The 21,947-nt window shown below is 33.9% G+C and overlaps 1 protein-coding gene across 4 annotated transcripts; it reads left to right on the top strand.

The window, feature by feature from the left end:
* Positions 1-1,944: 1,944 nt before the first annotated feature.
* On the top strand, positions 1,945-20,569 carry LOC122034674 (rab GTPase-activating protein 22-like). Of its 4 annotated transcripts, none has more exons than XM_042593999.1 (12): positions 1,945-2,126; positions 2,229-2,438; positions 3,785-3,880; positions 15,997-16,100; positions 16,254-16,501; positions 18,296-18,418; positions 18,515-18,603; positions 19,221-19,326; positions 19,447-19,544; positions 19,781-20,029; positions 20,112-20,195; positions 20,266-20,569. In XM_042593999.1, the coding sequence occupies exons 2-12, from the start codon at positions 2,328-2,330 to the stop codon at positions 20,278-20,280; spliced, it is 1,323 nt and encodes a 440-aa protein (XP_042449933.1). In that variant the 5' UTR covers positions 1,945-2,126; positions 2,229-2,327; the 3' UTR covers positions 20,281-20,569. The 4 variants fall into 4 exon arrangements, 3 of the variants coding, with proteins under 3 accessions (XP_042449933.1, XP_042449934.1, XP_042449932.1); XM_042594000.1 differs by having other exon boundaries at positions 2,224-2,438; XR_006126752.1 differs by lacking the exon at positions 1,945-2,126 and having other exon boundaries at positions 2,143-2,438; positions 19,781-19,919.
* Positions 20,570-21,947: the final 1,378 nt, after the last annotated feature.

Raw genomic sequence — 21,947 nt, 5'->3', positions numbered from 1 at the left:
TTTGATAAAAAACTATTTCAACATGTTCAAAATTATTAAATAATTATAATTATTTTAACATTGATAAAAATTATTTAAATATTAATTAAAATTATTCTAATTTGATCAAAAGTGATATAATTTAGTTAACATTGGTCAAATTCTATTAGTTGCAAGGTAAAAATAGTTATTAAAAATAAAATTATAATCAAAATTACTTAAATCTTAGAGTAGATTTGGGCGAAAGATATACATGGAATAATTATAATCAAAATTGCTGCAAGGTAAAAAAAAAATATATCCGTTAATTAGTTGAATCTTAGACTCAATTCTTATATATCTAAAAAAGAAGTTATGCCAGTATACCATTACCTCAAGAGCTAATTTTGAGTAACGTATAAGTAGTTTTCATTAAAGTTACTATACTAATATTCAATAAAAGTATTTTTTTTTTAAAATATGAGGTGCTCTTTTTAATTAAGTTTTTTTTTTTATTAAAAGATGTTCTTTAAATAATAAAAATAAAAGATATTCTTTTTTATTTTCACCCTCTAAGTTCTAAAGCCTTTAAAATTTTTCCGTATTCACCGTCACTACCTATGATCAAATTTCGTAAGTGGTTTTATAAATTTTTTCTCATAATTATTTATCATTAACGTTTATGGACAACAGAGGTATTAATTAAATAAAACTAAATAAATTTGTTACATTTTATCATAAAAAAACCGTATGAAATGTTAGTGAATCCACCATAGTAATAAAAAATAATTTGACTAAATTTACAATAAAAATATATATATATATATTTTTAAAAATAAAGAGACTAAAATAAATGAACATATTTTATCCATTCGACGTCGTGTCTGCAAGTTTGTTTAGATATTCAATATTTTTTTTTTAAAAAATCAATCGTGATTCGTGAATAACCAAATTAGAGCCCATGCAATATTAATATAGCCGACCTGATTATTAGTTATTACACAGTAAATTATAAAAATAGATAAGGATTAATTTATGACGTAGTCGATAGAAAATATTCTTCTATATAGTGGGATGCGCTTTTTATAAAAAATCATGGGATCAATCACGTGCTATCGAAGTATTACTTTTGAAAAAAGTGAATAATCAAATTATAACAATAAAATAATTTAAAATAGATAAAGTTATAATTATTCAATTATAGTAAACATTTGACACTAACCAAAGAAATTTTTAAGTATCTCGTAGTCAACATTTAAAAACAAGGACATGTGAAGGTGATAATATTTCCATACTTGATGAACATAATTACTATAGTTAAAATAATTCAAAATGTCTTCAGAGACACGATGTAATGATAAACGATAAGACAGTATATTCATATAGTATATTCATATGTAATAAGGGTTTAATCTTTTTAGAGTATATATATTAGTTGCGTGTTCGAATTATTCGTGATGTTGGACTGTATGTTAAGATTCATGTATACTTTTCGAATTTTGAGGTTTGAATCTCGGTAAAGTCGAGGTAAATATTTTCTTTATGTGTTAGTCACTATTTCAAAAGTTAGTAGTCACCCGTGATTTACCTTCTCCGTGTTTATCTTGAGACGGATTGATGGGGGTACTGGAGCGAACGTATTCACTTTCATAATGTATACTTTCCGAATTTATCGGATGATGAATTACTTGGATCACAAAGTTGAATATCTGGGCTAAAAAAAACCAGTTGGTATTTTTATACTCCGTCAAATATAGACTTGAACATAAATTACATTTATATATAGAGAATTACACTATAAAAAGTTTGTCATCTAATATGGTTTTGACATATAATTATGTTGTGATTAAAACTTGATCGACAGAACTATAACCCCGGCCGGACACAAACGGTCCAAACCAGCTGTGGCTGGCCGGGCCGTGCGAGGCCGGCCCATTTTTTCACAGCCTAGCTATTACTATGCCCTTTTCCAAAAGCGACACGAATCGTCCGTTTCTTATTATGGATTGCACGAGAATTCCCATGAAAGCACCCCCATTACCTATAGATCCCGTTCCTATCAATTTCGTCTTCATGTTTCCATTAATTCATCCCTCCAGATTCGATCGAGCTACTGCTAGATTTTCTGGTATTTTTTAATCCTATCAGACAGTGTACATCAATCTCAGGTAATTCCTCCGTTCTCCAACAAACAAACAGAGGTTACTTTCTGAAATCTAAGATCTGTTTTTTTGTTTTTTTTTTTTTGTTTTTGGTTTTGATCGGGCAAGGGAGGAGATTGGGTTTGACGCCTTCGTTTCCGTTGCGAGAACGGCGGAATCGAAGACGGGCTGTTAAGAGGAGTTGCGTTGTGTTTTGTATTTGGGTCAATGTTTAGATGTTGCACTTCGATTCCTGAAGACTGGGCTGATCCTGATGCGCTTTACCCGATTAAGCCGGATTGCCGTGAGGATGTTCCTGTTTCTCATTTCAAGCCGACGGTCAGTTACTCGATTAGTTTCAGCCTGCGTCCTCTACATATTCTTTTTTTTCTTCTCAAATGTTGCTGGCATTATAGCGTAAAATTCAACTGGTTATCTGTAGTGTTTTCTTTATTTTGTTAGTATTGTAGGCACCATTTTGTGATTGATGGGAAAAAAAAAGTTGCAAGTATAAAAATGTGTCCTTTCTCAACCTTTTGAAGTATGGGTCCAGAGTTGGAGAAATGGACAAAGGATTTTCTCCTTTTGATTCCTATTTAGGTTTCTAACTTCTTAACCAACGGAAGTGACCGCTTGAAGCAATTTGGTTGCTTCTTCCTTGTGAGTAAGCCATCTCCAGAGAGTTGCATTCACTTCAACCCCTGCATACTTTATTGTCACTTCTACTCTAAGGTATTGCATTGCATTTTACTTGTCGGCGACCACTATGTTCCCATAAAACTTATCTACTGTAGGTTTTTGGCAAAGATCTCTATGACTCAAAAAGTAGCATTACTTGATTTGTAGTCTTTTGCTAATAGAAGAAAATTCACCTCATTCTACTCATGCTGTAAGATGTGCATGAGAAGCCAAGTTACCTATGCCATAGTGGTAAGATGTACATCTGTTCCACAAATCTTTATTCTACACATTCTCAAAGTGTTAGCCCCTTATATAGGGCAAATATCAAGCTCCCTATGGATCAATTTTTTGTAAAAAAGAACTCTTTTAAGGTGGAATATGATAGGCTTCTTCATAGTAAAGTTTAGAGTTATATACTCAAATTAATATTATAAGGCAGGCAAAGTTAAAAATCTTTCTGTATCTGTTTCAGCAATTGTCATATCTGAATACTTGCTATTTACTAGTAGTTAGAACTCCGGAGTAGACATTGGTCCTCTAATTGTCATTGGTTTTTACATGAAGCTGTACCTTGTTGGATATTGGTATCATTTAAGTTGCAAGGTTAAGTTACTTCTCATAGCGCATTGTTACATTCTAAATTTATTCCCAAGAACTGCTGAATTAGTGAATTACATTATTAGGGACGAGATGGTGTATGCCCGTTAACTTCAGATAATTAAGCCAAGTTAACTGCATAATAGCATTATCAAGTAAGCCATGCATACTTACAAAAGCTCTTGCTTTCAAGTTCACAAGTCCAACAGAACTCATCAAAGATCAGTTAGGCTTTGTGACCTTTTGTTAACTCAGTAAATTTATAGTACAACTGTTTGTTAAGTAGGATGGCCATTTGATTCAACCTGATTATATGGAGGTCTTTGGATATTCTCATCAGCAGCATAATAATAGTCTTTCATTCACGAACATTATCTTTTTGACATGACATTTCTATATTTATGCAGCCTGGGAAAACACTTAGTGAAAGAAGATGGCAGTCATCCTTTTCTGAGGAAGGTTATTTGGATATAGCTAGAGTTCTTAGACGAATACAAAGAGGGGTCAGTAATCTGTGTAGTGTACTAATTTATTTATTGCTTTTGCTTGATTTGTTTTTGGATTTACAAATACATTAGTTCCACTAGTACATACTAATGTGCCTGCACAAATGACCAGGATTGTTACTAGATGGTAATTAGACGAATGAGCTCATCCTGTAAGCAAATAGAAACATGATGGTAACGCTGGCCAAAATACATAGCATCTCTTAGCAGTGCCAATGCTGATCCTGTTTGAAATCTACGAAATGGTGCGCTGGCTTCGGTGAACGACGATCTTTAATGAAGATAGCCTCCTGGAGACCTAAAAGAACCTATCCACGATCCTAGCCAACTGAGAGGATCTCCTTTTTATACTACCTCATGTGACCTCCGTAGTCATGAAGTAGTCCCCGGTTCGTTAGGGTTTGTTAGGAGATGAAGTCATCTTCTATACTTCGTGCAATAATCCTTTAAGGAATCTTTTTTGTACCCCAGATGTACCTCTTTTGTTGTTTGTGACTTATATTTGTGATGAGGTATGCATAGGAACACATCATTATAACTGAAGACACTTCTAGAAGATATTTCCCGCCAAATTTGTTAGGTTGCCATACTTCCAGCCGGTCCTTTAACCCGGTCGCATATATAATAAGAATACCATCTGTTAAATGTATTTCAGCCGATCATTTTACTGGCCACATTGTTAAGAATATATTTTGATGAACATGTCTCGGCCGACCGTTCAAGCCGGTCGTATATATATTAGGAATACCTTCTGTTAAGCATGTCTCGACTAGTCATTCAAGCCGGTCGTGTATATATATTATGAATACCTTCTGTTGAACATATTCCGTCCAAGAATGTAATATAAGACTGAGTGACTTTACGCTCGGTAGGACTTTGCTCGGTCGAGCACATGTAAGCACCTTAACGCTCGCTCGACCTTCACTTGGCCGAGCGTATATAAGCACATTGGTGCTTGCTTGGCCCTCACTTAGACGATAATATACTGAAAGCTGTATAAGGCTAAGCGTCTCTGAGCTCGGTCGGGCTTTGCTCTGCCGAGCGTATACGAGCACATGGGTGCTCGCTCGGCTTTTGATCGCTCGGTAATATATTAACAACTATACATAAGGTTAAGTGTCTTTATGCTCGGTCGGGCTTTGCCTGACTGAGCGCGTACATACCTTCATTCGTGCCCACTCGGCCTTCACTCGGCTGGTAATATACTAAGAGTTTTCATAAGACTAAATGCCTTTATGTTAGGTTGGGCTTTGCCTGACCAAGTGCGTGCAGACACTCATTGGTGCCCACTCGGCCTTCACTTGGCCGGTAATATACTAAGAATTTCCATAAGGCTAAATGCCTTTACGCTCGATCGGGCTTTGCCTGATCGAGCGCGTGCAGGCACTCATTGAGTGCCTACTCGACCTTCACTCGGCTGGTAATATATTAAGAATTTCCCTAAGGCTAAATGCCTTTACGCTCGGTCGGGCTTTGCTTGACCGAGCGTGTGCAAGTACTCATTGGTGCCCACTCGGCCTTCCCTTGGTTGGTAATATATTAAGAGCTTTTATAAGGCTAAATGCCTTTACGCTCGCTCGGGCTTTGCCTGACCGAGAGCTCTCAAAAAAGTCTTTTACGTCATTCATTATTAATTATACATTCGCCCGGCTATATATTTCTCCCATCATTCTCAATCCTAACTCCTTCATTTAACAGGCTGACCTATCATAACCCGTATCAAATGCGATAACCATCTCTTTTAGATTTTAAGAATGATTTTTGCTCCACATTAGTGATGCTACACATGGTCTATTCTATTACCTATTCAGATGATAGTTGTGCCCTGCTTAACTATGAGGTTTACAAACTACAATCCTAGATGTAGACTACATACCATAGACTTTGCATGCCCCCTTCCACATCAGGTCAATCATGGGTGATTTGCTGTGATCAGTTTGATCATTCAAGCGTGTATGTCTTGATGACCATCTCCAACTATTAAAAAAAGGAAAAAAACTTGTTAATATAATTACTAATGATCATTAAACAAAAAGCTGTGAAAATCTACAAGAATTGTTCATAAAGACGGGATGAAAAACAATATTTTGCTTCGCTAATTGCCAAAACTTGCATAGAGAAAGTTTGCTATAATTACAAACCACATTTGTATTTCTAGTCGTATGAATTTCATGTTTCACTTCATCCTTGTAGCTTCTAATCCCACTGAGTTAGCAAATTTGGAATATTGTATCTCCTTCCTTTTTCATGGGGGCATAGAAAAAGGGGACTTGGTTGAGATTGAATGCGAGATGTTCATGATAGTGGATATATTTTACAACAGAAGTCTATTGTAGATCTATGATAAAAACATAGTATGAGATGTCAACTCGTGCTGGTTGGCATGGATGAAATTTACCGTTTCACCCACCGATTGACATGACACCATGCTTTAGAGTTGTCAAACGGGCCAATCCATGGCAGGGCGGGGCAACCCACCATCCCGGCGAGCTGCGAAATCTCTAATCCAACTCAAGGTGAGTTGTGGATTAAGCGGTCCAGCCCACGGGCCTATTAAAAAACAAAACAAATAAAAAGAACCGAACATGATGGAAAATAATGATGGGATCACTGATAATTGTTCTCGTTTATTAAAAAAATTGTAAAAAATAAATAAATGAATGCCAACCACCATAATAGAATCACCATAGTCTGTGTTTCCAATGAAGCCTCCTTGAGAGATTCTACACCACACATACTACACAATAATTCAGAGATTCCAGACTAATGACGAAACACACCACACATAGTAATTAAAAACATAAAAGAGTTTATAAAACAGAAAGTTCAATAAACTCTATAAACCTAAACAAATAATACAATATTTTTTAAATTTCATCAATAACATCATCCATATCAAATTCTTCTAATCCTCCACCATCTCCTTTCTCTTCATCGATATCCTCTTTTGGAGTATTTGATTCTTGCTTAGACAATGTTGTTTTGATACTTGCATTGTCTTCATTATCGTTATTTGCATATAAAATACACAAAGATGAAGACAGTTAAAAATAAAATTACAAGAAACTAATATATCAACTAAGTTAAGAACATACTAAAATAAACAAAATTACAAATAACATAACCATATAACAAATTGCGAGTGCAAATAAGAACTTGCACTTTTTCATGAAGGGTGCAACTTGTATACTAGCAAGCATACGAGCACCAATGGAAAAAGCTGATTTTGATGCAATAGTAGTTATAGGAATAGCTAAAACATCACATGCCATTAGTGCAAGGGTTGGGTACTGATGCTTTTGATTCTTCCAATGCTCCAAATATCCAAATCTTGATAATATGCAAATTCAAGTTTTGGCTTCTCCAAATAGAGATCCAATTGAGATTTTCCATGGTGACAAAAGGCGAATACGCTCGCCCCCGCCAACCCGTCCCAGGGCCAACACGGAGGAGGTAAATCACGGGCGGCTACTAGCCTTTGGAATAGTGACTAGCACATAAGGGAGACATTTACCTTGGCTTTGCCGAGATTCGAACCTCAGATCTCATGGTGACAACACCTCATGCGCTAATCACTAGACCCATCCGAGGGGACCCAATTGAGATTTTCCAGCACTTATAATTGTTTGGCTCTCGTATGCCATCATTTCCTACATTAATTGGAATAGTAGTGACAAGAAAATATAAACCAATTAGGAATATAAGAAAAAAAATATTAGAGTACTTACATCAGAGATTCTTTTGTTCATTCCTTTAACTCCTCCTACACTTTGCGAAAGTGTATGTGTGGTAGAAGAATATTGTGGTTGTGAAGAACTTGTCTTGTTAGTATTAGAATATTGGTAAAAAAAAAAGCTTATACAATTTTGTCTTCACAAGTTCCATCTTCTTTTGGCATTTATGAGAATCACTTTCAACCTTTGAATAAAAAAACTCCAACATCGAAAGCTTTATTCGTGGGTCAAGAATAACCCCAAATGCAAGCACCATGCTATATTGAGTCCAATACTTGTCAAACTTCTCCATCTTTTACACAGATAACTTATCACCTCTTCTTCATTCGATAAGTTTTTCTTTAACAAAACTTCAATCTTCCAAACTTAACTAAAATACAAATTTGATGTAGGATAAGAAGGACTAGAGATCAAATTAGTAGTGTCATGAAATGGCTCAAGGAACTCACATATTTTCTCTCCTCTTTTCCACTCTTCACTTGAAGGACAATATTTATAATTCCTGTCATTGAATTGAAGAGAAGCAAAAGTTTTTTTATATTTGATGGCACATCCAACATTAAATATGTTGAGTTCCAACAAATAGACACATCCAATCGCAAGCCAATACTAGTATCAATGTTACCAACTACTCGTACGTATTCTCCAAATTTCCTAGTCTATGAACCTTTAATATACTTGACCGACTCTCTAATTTTATTCAAAGCTATAGTAGCCATTTTCAGACCTCCTTGGACAATAAGATTCAATATATGAGTAGAACAACGAATATGCAAAAATTCACTATCACACAATAAGCTATTATGCAAAGAGAGTTGCTCTTTCAAATGAACTTGCATGTTATTGTTACTAGATGCATTATCCAATGTCAAAGAGAAAGCCCTTTTCTTAATCTCCTATTCCTTCAAATATTCAAACAATTTTGTAGCTAATTCAACTCCTAAGTGTGGAGGGGCATATGAGAAAAACTAAGTATTTTACTATTCAATTTCTAGTCATTGTCAACAAAATGGGCATTCAAACAAATATAACCCTCACTGGCACACGCCATCCACAAATCTAAAGTTAAACAAACTCTAGTTTGAATAGTAGCCAAAACGTACTTAAGTTTCTCTTCCTCCTTCAAGTAGATTCGGTTAATATCAGAAATAAGAGTATTTCTAGAAATACAAGCAACATTCGTATTTATGCACTTCATCCTAGCTTTAATACCATCATACTCAACAAATGAAAATGGTAAATCATGTTTAATGATTGCATAAGCGTGTAACTCACGTGAAATCATTTGGTTTATTTTCTTAGACTTTATCTTCCCATCTTGATCAAGAGTCATTTGTCCTACATCATGAAGCTTGAGTTTGTCACAAATTTTAAGATGGCGCTACAACGTAGAAGTTCCATAATGTTTACCCCCATACTTATACTATTTTTTTTACATCCAATACATTCAACTTTATCTATATTATCAATCCCTTTGATTTTCTTAAAATACACCCGAATATCATAAGTTTCTTTAGACCTTTTAGTTGACTCTTATCATGCTTAGCACTTTCCAATTCACCATCTAAAATAATAATTTGCTTTTGAGAAGTAGAGTCCATTTCAAAATCAATCTGAAATAAAGAATAATAAATTTTAGTTTTTGACAAAATCAATCAAACACACAAAATGTCAATTGCGGAACAACATAAATTTATTTTTTGTGTTAGCCCTCGGGGTCTCAACCAAAAAAAAAATCAGAACTTGGCTCTTCTAAAGCCATGTCTCTCAAAGATATGTTTAGCATCAAAAGAGAGAACTAGTCAACTTGATGATGAATATTATTGCAAAATAAATGCTAAAACATTTTATATTCATAAGTTTATCAGATTGAGCCATTGTGGGCTCAATAAATCTTAATTGACATTTAAAAATATATAATCTAATTTGAATGGTTTATATGAATACAAAGTCCTACATAAAAATAAATTCATACTTCACAATTCATGCTTAAAATACTAACGATTTCAAGAATCAAATCATTTAATCAAACTCTACAAATAAACAAGTTTTACTCGCCAATAGGGAAAAGGTTGGTGTTAATTGCAAGGATTCCAAGCTTGATAATCAAACAAATAGAAGTTGCTTCCTACCTTGTTTGTGTCATTATGTGTGCATGGGCAAAGAAAGAAACAACAAGCACGGTAGTTTGCCTAATGCCTTGCCATGCTTGGCGCACAGATCATGCAAGACACGAGATGAGGACAAGGGACAAAAGGGCATACAAACCACAAACATAGAAAAAGAAGGGAAATAGAAGGAAACTAGGAAAGGAAGCAAAAAATCTCACCTCAAACAGGAGCTTGGAGATCAAGAATCGCCAAACTTGTGGGATTCTAGCTGGGAGATTAGGGACTGCCAGACTAGTGGATTCGAGCTTGGAGATCAGAGACACATACTACCGTTCTTTCAGTTTCCCAGCAGGCTCACGGGGAGGCACTAAGGCATGCGCACGAGGCAGGCAGCGAGGTAAATGGGAAACAGGGATAGGGTTTTACTTTCACCGTTTTACAAGAGAAGAGAGTAAGAGAGAGAAGGGCTTCTTTTATCTCAGCCGTTGGATCGAGATTTAGTATTTTACTTGTAAGTTGTAATTTATTTTGAAGTTTTCATTGAATTTTTTTTACAACCCGCGGGCCAACCTGAGTCCACCACGGCTAGCCCGCCACGCCAAGGTCGGCTTGGACCCGCGATCCGCGTGGGTTGACCCATTTAGGCCCGCTAGATGATGAGTTGATAATTTTTCAACCCAATCCACTTAAATTGTTTGGCTGGGTGGGTCAACTCGATGAACCCAACCCAAATTAATGGTTCTACCAAGCTTGGAATCATGAGGTGGTGAACACTATGCCGCTGTGACCTCGTGGCGAGTGACAACTAGGCACTTTCTTTTTCCTTTTTTTTTTTAAATTTTCCTATTTTTTTTCTTTTTTTTTTCTTTTTTTCCCATTTCTATTTTTTTTCCATTGAAAATTGCTTTCCCTTTGTGAATTTATATTTTTTTTCCTTCCATCCGTCTATGGTTAATTTTTTTCCTTCAAGCGTTTACAAGGTAAATGAAGGGGAGCCTTGGCGCAATAGTAAAGTTGCTGCAATGTGACTTAGAGGTCACGAGTTTGAGTTTTAGAAACAACCTTTTTTTCCCAGGACCCGTATTGGCGAGAGTTTCATGTATTAGGTTGCCCTTTTATGTGTCTACTAGGTAAACAGAGAAAAAAAATCTCTTTAACAATGAAAATACAAATTGTTGGGAAAGATAAAAAATATAATATAATATAATATTTAATTTTATAAAATATACTATTACTAATGAATTAAATTATTTTATACATAAATTTAGTTTATTTTAAATTGATCATAATAAATCCAAACTAAATCTAGTTTAAACCTACTTGATCGTTCCATGTTTATTTGGTGAATTCTAGTTAATCCTAAATCAATTTTTACTCAATAAGTGATAATATCAAATCTAACTAAATAGTAAACATATATAATGATCAATATTAATAAAGATATTTTTTAATTATATCTTTTATATTTTAAAAGTTTCGAAACTAAGGTTTAAAATTTGAGCGGTGCCGGAGTTTCAATTTATGACCGGAACGATATAATTTCGGTACCATATCATGTCGTACCGAGATGATTTAAGTACTTTTTAAAATATAAAATATATTAAGTAATTTTTTTATTATTAGTATTTGATTACTATAGTTTGATTTAATTTTATCTAGTGAAATGTCTTATTCTTATTGACTAATAGTCAATTTAGGGTTGATTGAAGTTCGCTAAGTAATCATGACACGATCAAGTAGGTAAATTGGATTTATTATAATCAATTAAAATTAAGTTAAATTAAATTTATACAACAACAGCCAAGCCATCTCAGTAGGTGGGATTGACTATATGAATCTTTTTACGCTATTGGGCTCTATCTTCTATTATGTCATCATCTATACTTAAATTTTATTTTATTTTATTACTGCTAACCAGGTCTTTTTTAATCTTCCTTTTTCTCATTTGATGTGTGTATTTGTCATAGTTTCACATCGCCTAACTAGAGCATTTTTTGGTCGTCTAAATACATGTCGGTACCATATTAAACGTGTAGTTTTCTCTCAATAGATACAACTCCGACTTTTTCTCTAATGCTCTCATTTCTTATTCTTTCTATCCTTATATGTCCACACATCTACCTTAACATTCCCATCTCCGCAACTCTCATGTGCTTGAGTCATAGCCAAACATTTAGCGTCATATAACATAGTAGGTTTAACCGCCATTTTATATAACTTCCCTTTATGTTTTATAGGTACTTTACGATCCCATAAACACCTGACGCTCTCCTCTATTTTAACTATCCTACTTGTATTCTATGTAAGACATTTCTCTCAATTCCTTCATCATTTTGTAAAAATAATCCTAAATACTTAAAACTCTCAGTTCCAGACAATTCCTCATCTCGTATCTTAACAATTGCCTTATTATGTCTAACTAATATTACTAAACTTAAATTCTATATATTTTGTTTTTACTCTATTAAACTTAAAACCTTTCACTTCTAGTTTTCCCACCAAGATTCTAGTTTAGTATTTATTCCTTCACATGTCTCATCTACTAAAACAATATCATCTGCAAACAACATACACCACGGTACTGTGTCTTGAATATGTTCAGTGAGTTTGTCTATAATTACCCTAAAAAGATAGAGACTTAGAGTTGATCCTTGATGTATTCCTATCTTTATTAGAAATGCTTCAGTTAATCCGCCTGAAGTTTTCACTCTGATCGTTACATTCTCATACATATCCTTAATTAGTTCAATATATGCTACGCTTACACCTCTCGTTTCTAGAATTTTCCATATAATTTCTCTTAGGATTCTATCATAAGTTTTTTCTAAGTCAATGGATACTATATGTAGATCTTGTTTTTGCTCCCAATAATTTTCAATTAGTTGTGACCTTTCAGAGATAAACCCAAATTAATTTTCGTTCATCGTGGTCTCCTTAATCTGATTTATATTATTTTCCCCAAAGTTTAATGATATGACTCATTAGTTTAATATTCTTATAGTTTGTACAATTTTGTACATTCTTGTTTTTATATAAGGGAACTAGAGTACTTATCTATCATTTCAGTGTGATATTAAATAGTTTTGCAAGTCATTCAATACTTTGTTTCCCTAAGCACTTCCAAACCTCTATTGTAATATCATATGGTCCAACGAATTTTCCATTGTGCATCCCATTTAAAGCTGGTTCTACTTATAAAATTTAAATTTTACGATAAAAATTTAAATTTCTATACTCATTTGACCTACTTAAATTACCTAAGTTAAGTTGATCACCTAAACCTTCATTAAAAAGTTGATGAAAATACCTTTTCCATCGTTCTTTTATTTCTCCGTTTACGAGTACCCTATTGCATTCAGCTTTAATATATTTTATTTGGATAAGATCTCTTGTCTTGCTTTCTCTCACTTTAGTTGTTCTATAAATGTCTTTTCCCCTTATGCTGTATCTAATTTTTTTATATAATCTTCAAAAGTTTCATTCTTTGCTTTATTCATTATCTTCTTAGCCTCTTTCTTGGCTATTGTATATTTTTTAAAGTTTTTCTCGTTCTTGCAAATATATAATTTTTTATAAGATGTTCGTTTTTTCTTCACTTTCTCTTCTACTTTCTCATTCCACCACTAAGATTTCTTATTTGGTGGTACATGTCCCTTTGACTCACTGATTATTATTTTCAACTTTAATACTATCTTATCCCATGTCGTGTTAGAGTCACCGTATATTTCACCTAATGCTTGTACTCCCACCTTCTCCTTAAATATATTTTGCTTTCCATCTTTTAACTTCCACCACTTAATTCTAGGAATCATATATTTTTCTTCTATTGATACTATGCTTGATGCGTATATCCAATACTACTAACCTATGTTGGGTAGTTAAGCTTTCTCTAGGGATGAGCTTGCAATCTTTACAAATCTTTCTATCCCTTTTCCTAACTATAAGAAAATCAATTTGCGATTTATTCTTCCCACTTTTGAACGTGACCGAGTGTTCTTCTCTTTTCTTAAAAAATATATTAGCTAATATAAAGTATATACTATCGCAAAATCTAATATAGTTTTCCCTTCTTCATTTCTCGTTTTAAACCGATAACCCCATGCACTCTCTCATATTCGTTATTTTTCACTCTGACATGCCATTTATATCGCCTTCTATTAAAATCATTTCATTTTGTGGAATATTTTGTAATACTTTATCTAGGTCGTCCCAAAATCTTGATTTGGAAGTTTCATCTAATCCTATTTGAGGTGCATATATGCTAATTACGTTCATAGTTTCTTTCATCACTAAGAGCTATAATTCTATCCCCTTTTCTAATTAGTCATACAACTTCATTATTTAATGAACTATCTACAATAACACTCACTCTATTTCTTGTTTTACTCTTTCCTGTGAACCATAACTTAAAATCTGAGATCTTTACTATCTTTGTCTTCTCGCCTATCCATTTTGTCTCTTGTACACACAAAATGCTAATTTTTCTCCTAATCATCGTATCTACTATCTCCATTGATATGTTTCATGTTCAAAGTCTTAAACTATTTGTTTTCCTATGTTATTTGTTCTTATCTAACCTATGATATGAGAACTCTTGCCTATTTAACACGACATTCAAATTCTCATGGAGATGTAGTTGTCATTGCCGATACCTTATAGTTGGACCCTGCAACGTGAACTTTTGCATATTTAGCACTACACCTGAGTTCGACCCTGTAACGCGTTCCTTATGGGGTACCGTTAACACAATAGTTTAATAGATCCACCAAATTTATATATAAAATAATTTAATTCGAAGGGAAGCTTTAGCACAATACTAAAGTTGTTGTATGATCTTGTGGTCACGAGTTCGAGTTGTGGAAATAACCTTTTGCAATAAAGGGTAAGACTGCGTACAATAGACTTAATGTGGTGCCAGATTTACTACAATGGGACAATGATTAATTCCCGATGAACGCATGCCCTCGGGAAAAAACTCCTCTCACCCGTTAGCCACTTGGTGGTCAGCTATAAGCCGACCCTGTGATTTACCTCCCTTCATGTACTTGGGGACGGACTATAAGGGGCGCCTGGGATGAGCGTAATCACCTTATTGCTACAATGTGGTTCGATCTTTTCCCAAGATTTTGCATTGGCAGTGACTTCGTGTACTGGACTATCTTTTGTTTATAAAATAATTTAATTAATTGATAATAGTATATTTTATAAGATTAAAAATTATATTATATTATAGTTTTATCTTTTCTAATAATCTATATTCTTTAAAGACTTTTTTTTCTTTTGTTTACCTTATGGACATATGAAGGAAAAAAATTAACCATAGATGGATGAATATTTTTTTCTTCCATTGATGAACTAGAAGAAAAATTAATAGAAGAAAAGCAATTTTTGGTGGAAAAATAAAATAAAAACAATTCAGAAACATGGGAAAAAAGAAAAAAAATAAGAAAAGGAAAAAAGGGAAAAAAAATAAAAAAGGGGACTTGGCATGACCTCGCAAGGTTGTGGTGGGCTACACAATCCATTGCAAGGTCACAGTAGACCTTGCAAGTTGTCGAGAGGTTGCGGTAGACCTCGTGACTTGTCGAGAGGTCGCGGTAGACCCCCCGACCCGTTGAGAGGTCGAGGTGGACCTTGCAACCAGCTGCGAGGTTGCAACAAACTTCGTGACTTGCCATGAGGTCGCGGAAGACCTCATGGCTCCATGCCCTGTGGTGTTGTGCCGGTTGACGGGCCGAACGATAAATTCCATCCTTGTCAATTAGAACGGGTTGGCATCTCATATGCTGACCGAGATAGCGTATCGTTTCGATTATAAGCAGAAACTCTGACACAACTCGAAATTTTAAATCTAGGATAAAAATCTTAATAATTTTACCTTTTTGAGATAAGCCGACCTCACCTAGTGGGATAAAGTTTGGTGGTTGTTGTTGAGATTGGCTGCAGAGAACTTTTATCACACTAGAATTCTGCTTAAAGTCATATCTTCATGGCAGCTATTTGCTGGGTTGTAGTTGCATGAAACTTGATTATGTTATCACCATTTTTTAGTATGATAATGTTCCGAAAACATCATTCTTGACAACTGAGTGTAAAAGGTTCAGTAACTACTAGCCAATTGCTATATTTTTTGAGGTTGCTTGAATGCCGTTTCTTGAAGTACTGTTTTCTTCAGGACTTATGTTATTTGAAATACCTAGGTCTTCTGCTCTAAACCTTTGCACTTATTTTGCAAACATCTTATCATCTCTATTGGGTGCCATGTCAGGGTGTTCATTCAAACATAAAAGGAGAAGTCTGGGAGTTTTTGCTTGGGTGTTACGATCCTAAAAGTACTTTCAATGAGCGAACTCAATTAAGAGAAAAACGAAGGTAATGATTTCTTTTTTATCATTTGGTACTATTCTTATTGCTTGTGCTGCTTTTCTCCGGATTACAAAATGGCATGATATGTTCATTATCTCTGCTTGCACTTTAGATGTTAGTTCTTTGGAGCAATTCTAACCAATTAATGTGGTTTGGCAGGTTAGAATATGAGAAGGTCAAGTCAAAATGCCAGGAAATGGAAAAGAGAGTTGGCAGTGGAAGAATAGTTGTGGCACCTATCATTACCGAAGATGGCCAGCCTATCGTCAATCCTTCAAGTAATGGTGCTAATTCAGGCGAGGAAGTAAAATCAAATGAAGTAGATTCATCAATACCAGAAAATAGAAATGATAGTATAAATCTGGACAAAGAGGTCATTCAATGGAAACTTACCTTACATCAGATTGGTGAGAACTCAAAATATTTGCAATCTCCATATAATTTTCTGGTGAATCAGTTGGAAATTTTCTTTTATTTTCTTTTTCATTTTTTTATGTTTGACAATGGGGTGTCCCTACCCCACATTGGATGGGGACACCTGAGGATTGTTATTTTGCTCACAGTTCTATGGTTTCATGTTTAATGTATGAGTTATATTTAGTACTCAAATAAGTGGAATATCTTTTTGATAACATTTTTTATTGGTAATGGATTAAAAATCAATATTCAAATATTTTAGCTATTCAAATTGAAAGCATGAGTGGATTATATATTTTGTGATACAAGGCATCTGTTGATGACCTTTTTATTGACATTGGAATAAAAATCACTTTTCAAATATATTTGATTTTGAATTAAAAAATGGTTTTATTCTTGAGGCATTTCTATTTCAGATTTCATAACTTTGATTCATATTAGCGAATAGCTTTTCAGATTTCAGTATTATGCGCTCAGGAGTTTCTTGTTTGGTTGTTAGTGAACCCCATGTCTCAGCAGTAGCGAAGCATAGTCTATTGATCAGTTCAAATGATCAGCTAGCCAGTAGATTTTCTCGCCAAATTTCTAAGAGATTATAGAATTGAGTATGTTTGTAAGAAGTTAGTGTTTTACAATAAATTTGAGTAGCTTGAGGGGGCTGTTGAGGATCAAATTGCAAATAGATTAGAGTTTAATTGTAAATATACCAACTGGAAGGGTGAAAATGTAAAAAAACACTAATAATAATAATCTATATCAAGATAGAGGAGACTACCTACAAGTAATACTAATAATCTTCCCCACTTTAACAAGGTGATTGTTTTGCAAAGGAATGAGGAGATTATGAGGACTCCAGCAAGAAGTAATATTATCGTATATTATAGTTAAAGAAACTGATTGCCATTGTCATATTAGTTGGATAAGTTTATAACATTATGAGGACTCCAGCAAGACGTAATATTTCTGTATATTATAGTTAAAGAAACTGATTGCCATTGTCATAATAGTTGGCTAAGTGTATAACTTACTTATCCATTAAGTTCACAAATCAACCCTAGTATTCCAAGTGTATTACTTGCGGCAATAATAAAAAAAAGATATAATTCTTGTGGAGTATTTTGCTCCTGACTGCCAAGTGTTTTAGATTTCTCAAGTAATAGCAATCTAGCTTGGACATACTTGGCGGCCTCACTTGATTATTCGTAAAGACTAATATGGGATTTAATAGAATTGCTTTACTTATATCTTGGAAATTGGAATCACATGAAGACAACCTTGTCTTGCCATTTCTTTCTACACTCCTGGTTCTGATATCAGACAACTTAATAATGGCTTAAGTGTTGCTAGTGATTTAGCTTTTCATAGAGTTGAATGGCAAAATACATGCACTTTACTTCAAATAGTCAATTTGAATAACCAAAAAGAGCCTGGTTATATATACCAGTGTCAATTAAGCAAGAATGAGATTCTACTCAAAACGGCAGAACTAACTGTCATACTATTGGTGGGTAAAGGATGATACTAGCATTTCCAGTTTAGGCTACCAGCTAAATCCTTGTGGTTCTACTTTTGAAGTCATTGATTTCTTGATTAACTCAGATAATTTAGTTTTGAAATCAATTTTTTTTTCAGTGCCAGATGTTTCATACGACTGCTTAGTTTCATAAAATGCTTAACAGTGTTGCTATTTCATGATATTTTTGTTGGAACAGATTCACTCTTTTTCTAATATCTTAAAATATGTCCAGAACTAATATTCCGCTTTCCTAATTCCTTGAAATTAGGTTTGGATGTTGTTCGTACAGACCGCTCACTTCTTTACTATGAGAGCTCAGAGAATCAAGCAAGGCTATGGGATGTTCTTGCAGTCTATTCATGGATAGATAGGGACATTGGTTACTGCCAAGGTGGAAATTTGCATATACTTGAAATTTTTTAGTTCTCTGGAGTTGTTATAAACTTTTTTCAGATAGCTGTGTTTCTGATAACCAGTTTATTAACAGGAATGAGTGATCTTTGTTCGCCTATAATACTTTTAATTGAAAACGAGGCAGATGCTTTTTGGTGCTTTGAACGTCTAATGCGTAGAGTGGTATGTATATTTATGTCGTGAACAGAAGTCATTGTTTTCTTTAACTTTAAGTCATGATATTATTTAATCAGTCTGTCTCTTGAGCCATTCATGCCCCAATAATACTTGTTCCAATCATGGTATTGAACTTAGCATCAATCAAAGAAAGACAAATTCTATGTGCTTCTGGTTTTTCCTACTAGTAAATATGCAATGAAAAAGCACATAAAAACATGGTACCTCAGGCAATTTGAAGGGCTTTTAGTTGTAATTCCAGAAATGATACAAGAAGTTGATTGTTGAGTTTATCTGATCAAGTACTAATTTCAGGCATATTTGATGGCAACAATTTCTTTGATGCAAGTCAAAACTTGTTCTAGAGTGGTTTCCAATTAATGCAGCTGCTACCAGAAGCTTCAAATCTGAATTACATCATAATTTTGTTTAAGATTATTTGCATATCATATTTTAGCATAAATGTGATAAGCTAAAATACTATCAAATATTATTCATAAGTAGAAGTTAAAATTTGATTACAATCTTCAATTTGTCTTCCACTGAGTTTTTCTCTTTTACAAATGTTATTCATGCTAGAAAGTAACTTCACGTCATAAAGGTTTTAGTTTGTCATTTTGTAGAGAGGAAATTTCAAATGCACATCTAATACTATTGGAGTTTGGGCTCAGTTGACATTACTTTCTTCTGTTATAAAAATTCTTGATCCGAAGCTCCATGAACACATAGGTATCATTTCTATCATTTGCTGGACTTACACATGTAGCATAAACTGTTCTATCTCTTGCAAAATTTCAAAACTGTATGTTATACATTTTTGTGTCATTCTACTTCTGAAATTTTTGACAGTGAATCTAGATGGAGGGGAATATTTATTTGCCTTTAGAATGCTGATGGTCCTTTTCCGCAGGGAGTTCTCATTTGTTGATGCATTGTACCTTTGGGAGGTAAGCTTCATTTTTCAAAGTTCCCTTTAAAATTGTAAATATACTATATTTTAGTATACAAACTGTCTGCCCATGGGCCTCGAGATCATGTACGATGATTGAAAATGGATTTATACTTGCATGAAAATTTGATTTGATGCTTTCCTCAAACCCATTTACCATTTCACTGCGCATATATACACTGATTATTGCTGATTGTCAGACAGATTATATGACATAATTATCCTATTCATCAGCTCATCTGGTCTATGGAGTACAATCCCCATCTTTTCACCATCTACGAAGCCAATGCTTCTCCTAATAGAAACCAAGACAAATCGCAAAATGAAGACTTGATGAAATATGGAAAGTTTGAGAGGAAGTGTCTCAAGTCAGGTCAGAAAGATCAACAGGCCAATATGTCCATATTTCTAGTAGCTAGCATTCTTAAGGCCAAGAACAAACGGTTACTGCTGGAGGCAAAGGGTCTAGATGATCTAGTGAAGGTCTCTAGATTCCCTCCTATTTTCTATTTTCCTCGTATTCATCTCCATCCACTGCTTTCTCACTGGCTGGCTTTTCTAGCAGATGTTGAATGGCATAACTGGTGAATTGGATGCAAAGAAAGCATGCAATGAAGCATTGAAACTTCACGTGAAGTACTTGAACAAGGTTTGTCTCATTTAATTCTAATTTAGGGATGTTACTTGTTGAGTAGTATTTAGAGGGCATTCTTTTGCAGACAAAGACTACTTAGAAAGCCAAAGACCAGCAAATACTGTCTCAAACAAGTTATTTTGCAACACACAAAGAAAAACACCTACAAAGGATTCCATCTTTGCTCGAGTTTTCTTGTTCGAGTTTTGTTGTTTGCTTGTTTTTTTTTTTTTAATTCTTTCCGTTTGGCATGTCATCCAATGCCAATGGAGCGAGAGATTTGATTGTATTTGTATGGGCCATTGCTTGTTGAATCACATAAGTCACTTGTGCTGTCTATTATTTGAGAAAATTGAGTCCTATGAATCTCATGATGCTTGTTCCCATTACTTTTGTGTTTCTCTCGTAGTGTAGCTTGTAAATGGTGCAAATTAGACTTACAAACGGTATTACTATTACGACTTAAATCATAAGCAAATCATAAGCTTGTTTGCTACATCTCAATGTCCAATTTTCTTCGTAGCTTTCAAAAACTTCCGACTTGGATAGAACACTTGATTACTCAACATTGGTTATCTACATAAAGAAGCATAGGGATGAAGGGAATGGGGAGAAGCTATTTTCTATTAGGTAATAATGACCATTTAGGTGAAAGTAAACTTAAACAAGTCAATTTCAATTGAAAATTATGGTGCAAGTAAACTTGAAATCAACTTATGGATCATTTCATGTTTGATTAGATCCATGCAAAATGAATTTACAATCCACTTGTATTGGTTAACTCTTTATTTATACATTAGGGTGTGCAAGGAAAAAAAAGGTGCAAATGATATCAACCAAATTCATTTTAAGTAAAATCATACCACAAATTTATAGTTGAATAAACAAATCTTGTCCCAATGGATCTTTAAGTCAATTCCTAATGGATGTAAAATATCTAATTGAATGTCTGACCTTTCTTATCCAAAGAGTCGTAGCACTATGACAAAATGTCTTCCATAATTTACTTATATATAATCGTGGGGTCAATGATATTGAGCTGCTTGAGATGAGATATCCTTTTGCTTCAATAAACAAATCTATAGATAAAGGTGATTTCTAAACATATTCATGAAATGTCGCGTGGTTAATGACATCCTTTTTTCAGACAAACTTGAAATGTCATATAACACTAATGTCATCTACTTATCAATCATCATGAGTCGTTTTGGTACTTTAAATCATTGAACCGCAAATTCGAGTCCTCACGGATGTAGTCGAGTTGGTACTTAGATGATAAAATTGCTTTATTAAATAACAAATTTGAATATGCATAAGTATTAGTCACTGCTATCTACTTTATATACACAAAATGTTTAATATGTGAATGAAGATTCAAATTCATTTCTTCGGGACTTTTAATACTTGAGAAAATAGGAGTGATAGAGAAATAATAGCCCCAACAAGTGTGGTACAATAATAAATCATTTAGGGGAATAAATAAAAAGATCATAGTTTAAATCTCAATAGACGGATATTTTAGAGGTCCATCTCTAAGTGTATAAATTGTACTTCAAATTTTACCAAATAAGTGAATGAGGAGGAAGACCGTCTACCTTCAAGATTAGTCAGACGACGTTCAAACACTTAGATTATAAAAACAAATATGTAAATATTTCTAGCATTTGTATCAATAGTAAGGATTGATGGATGAATAAGATTTGGAATCATACATGCAAGATAAAAATATATTAAAAAAGTAAAACAAATTATAGCAAAAATAAAAGG

Source organism: Zingiber officinale, chromosome 11B, assembly GCF_018446385.1.
Source record: "Zingiber officinale cultivar Zhangliang chromosome 11B, Zo_v1.1, whole genome shotgun sequence".
Lineage (NCBI taxonomy): Eukaryota > Viridiplantae > Streptophyta > Magnoliopsida > Zingiberales > Zingiberaceae > Zingiber > Zingiber officinale.
This window is presented reverse-complemented; position numbering and strand designations above follow the sequence as displayed.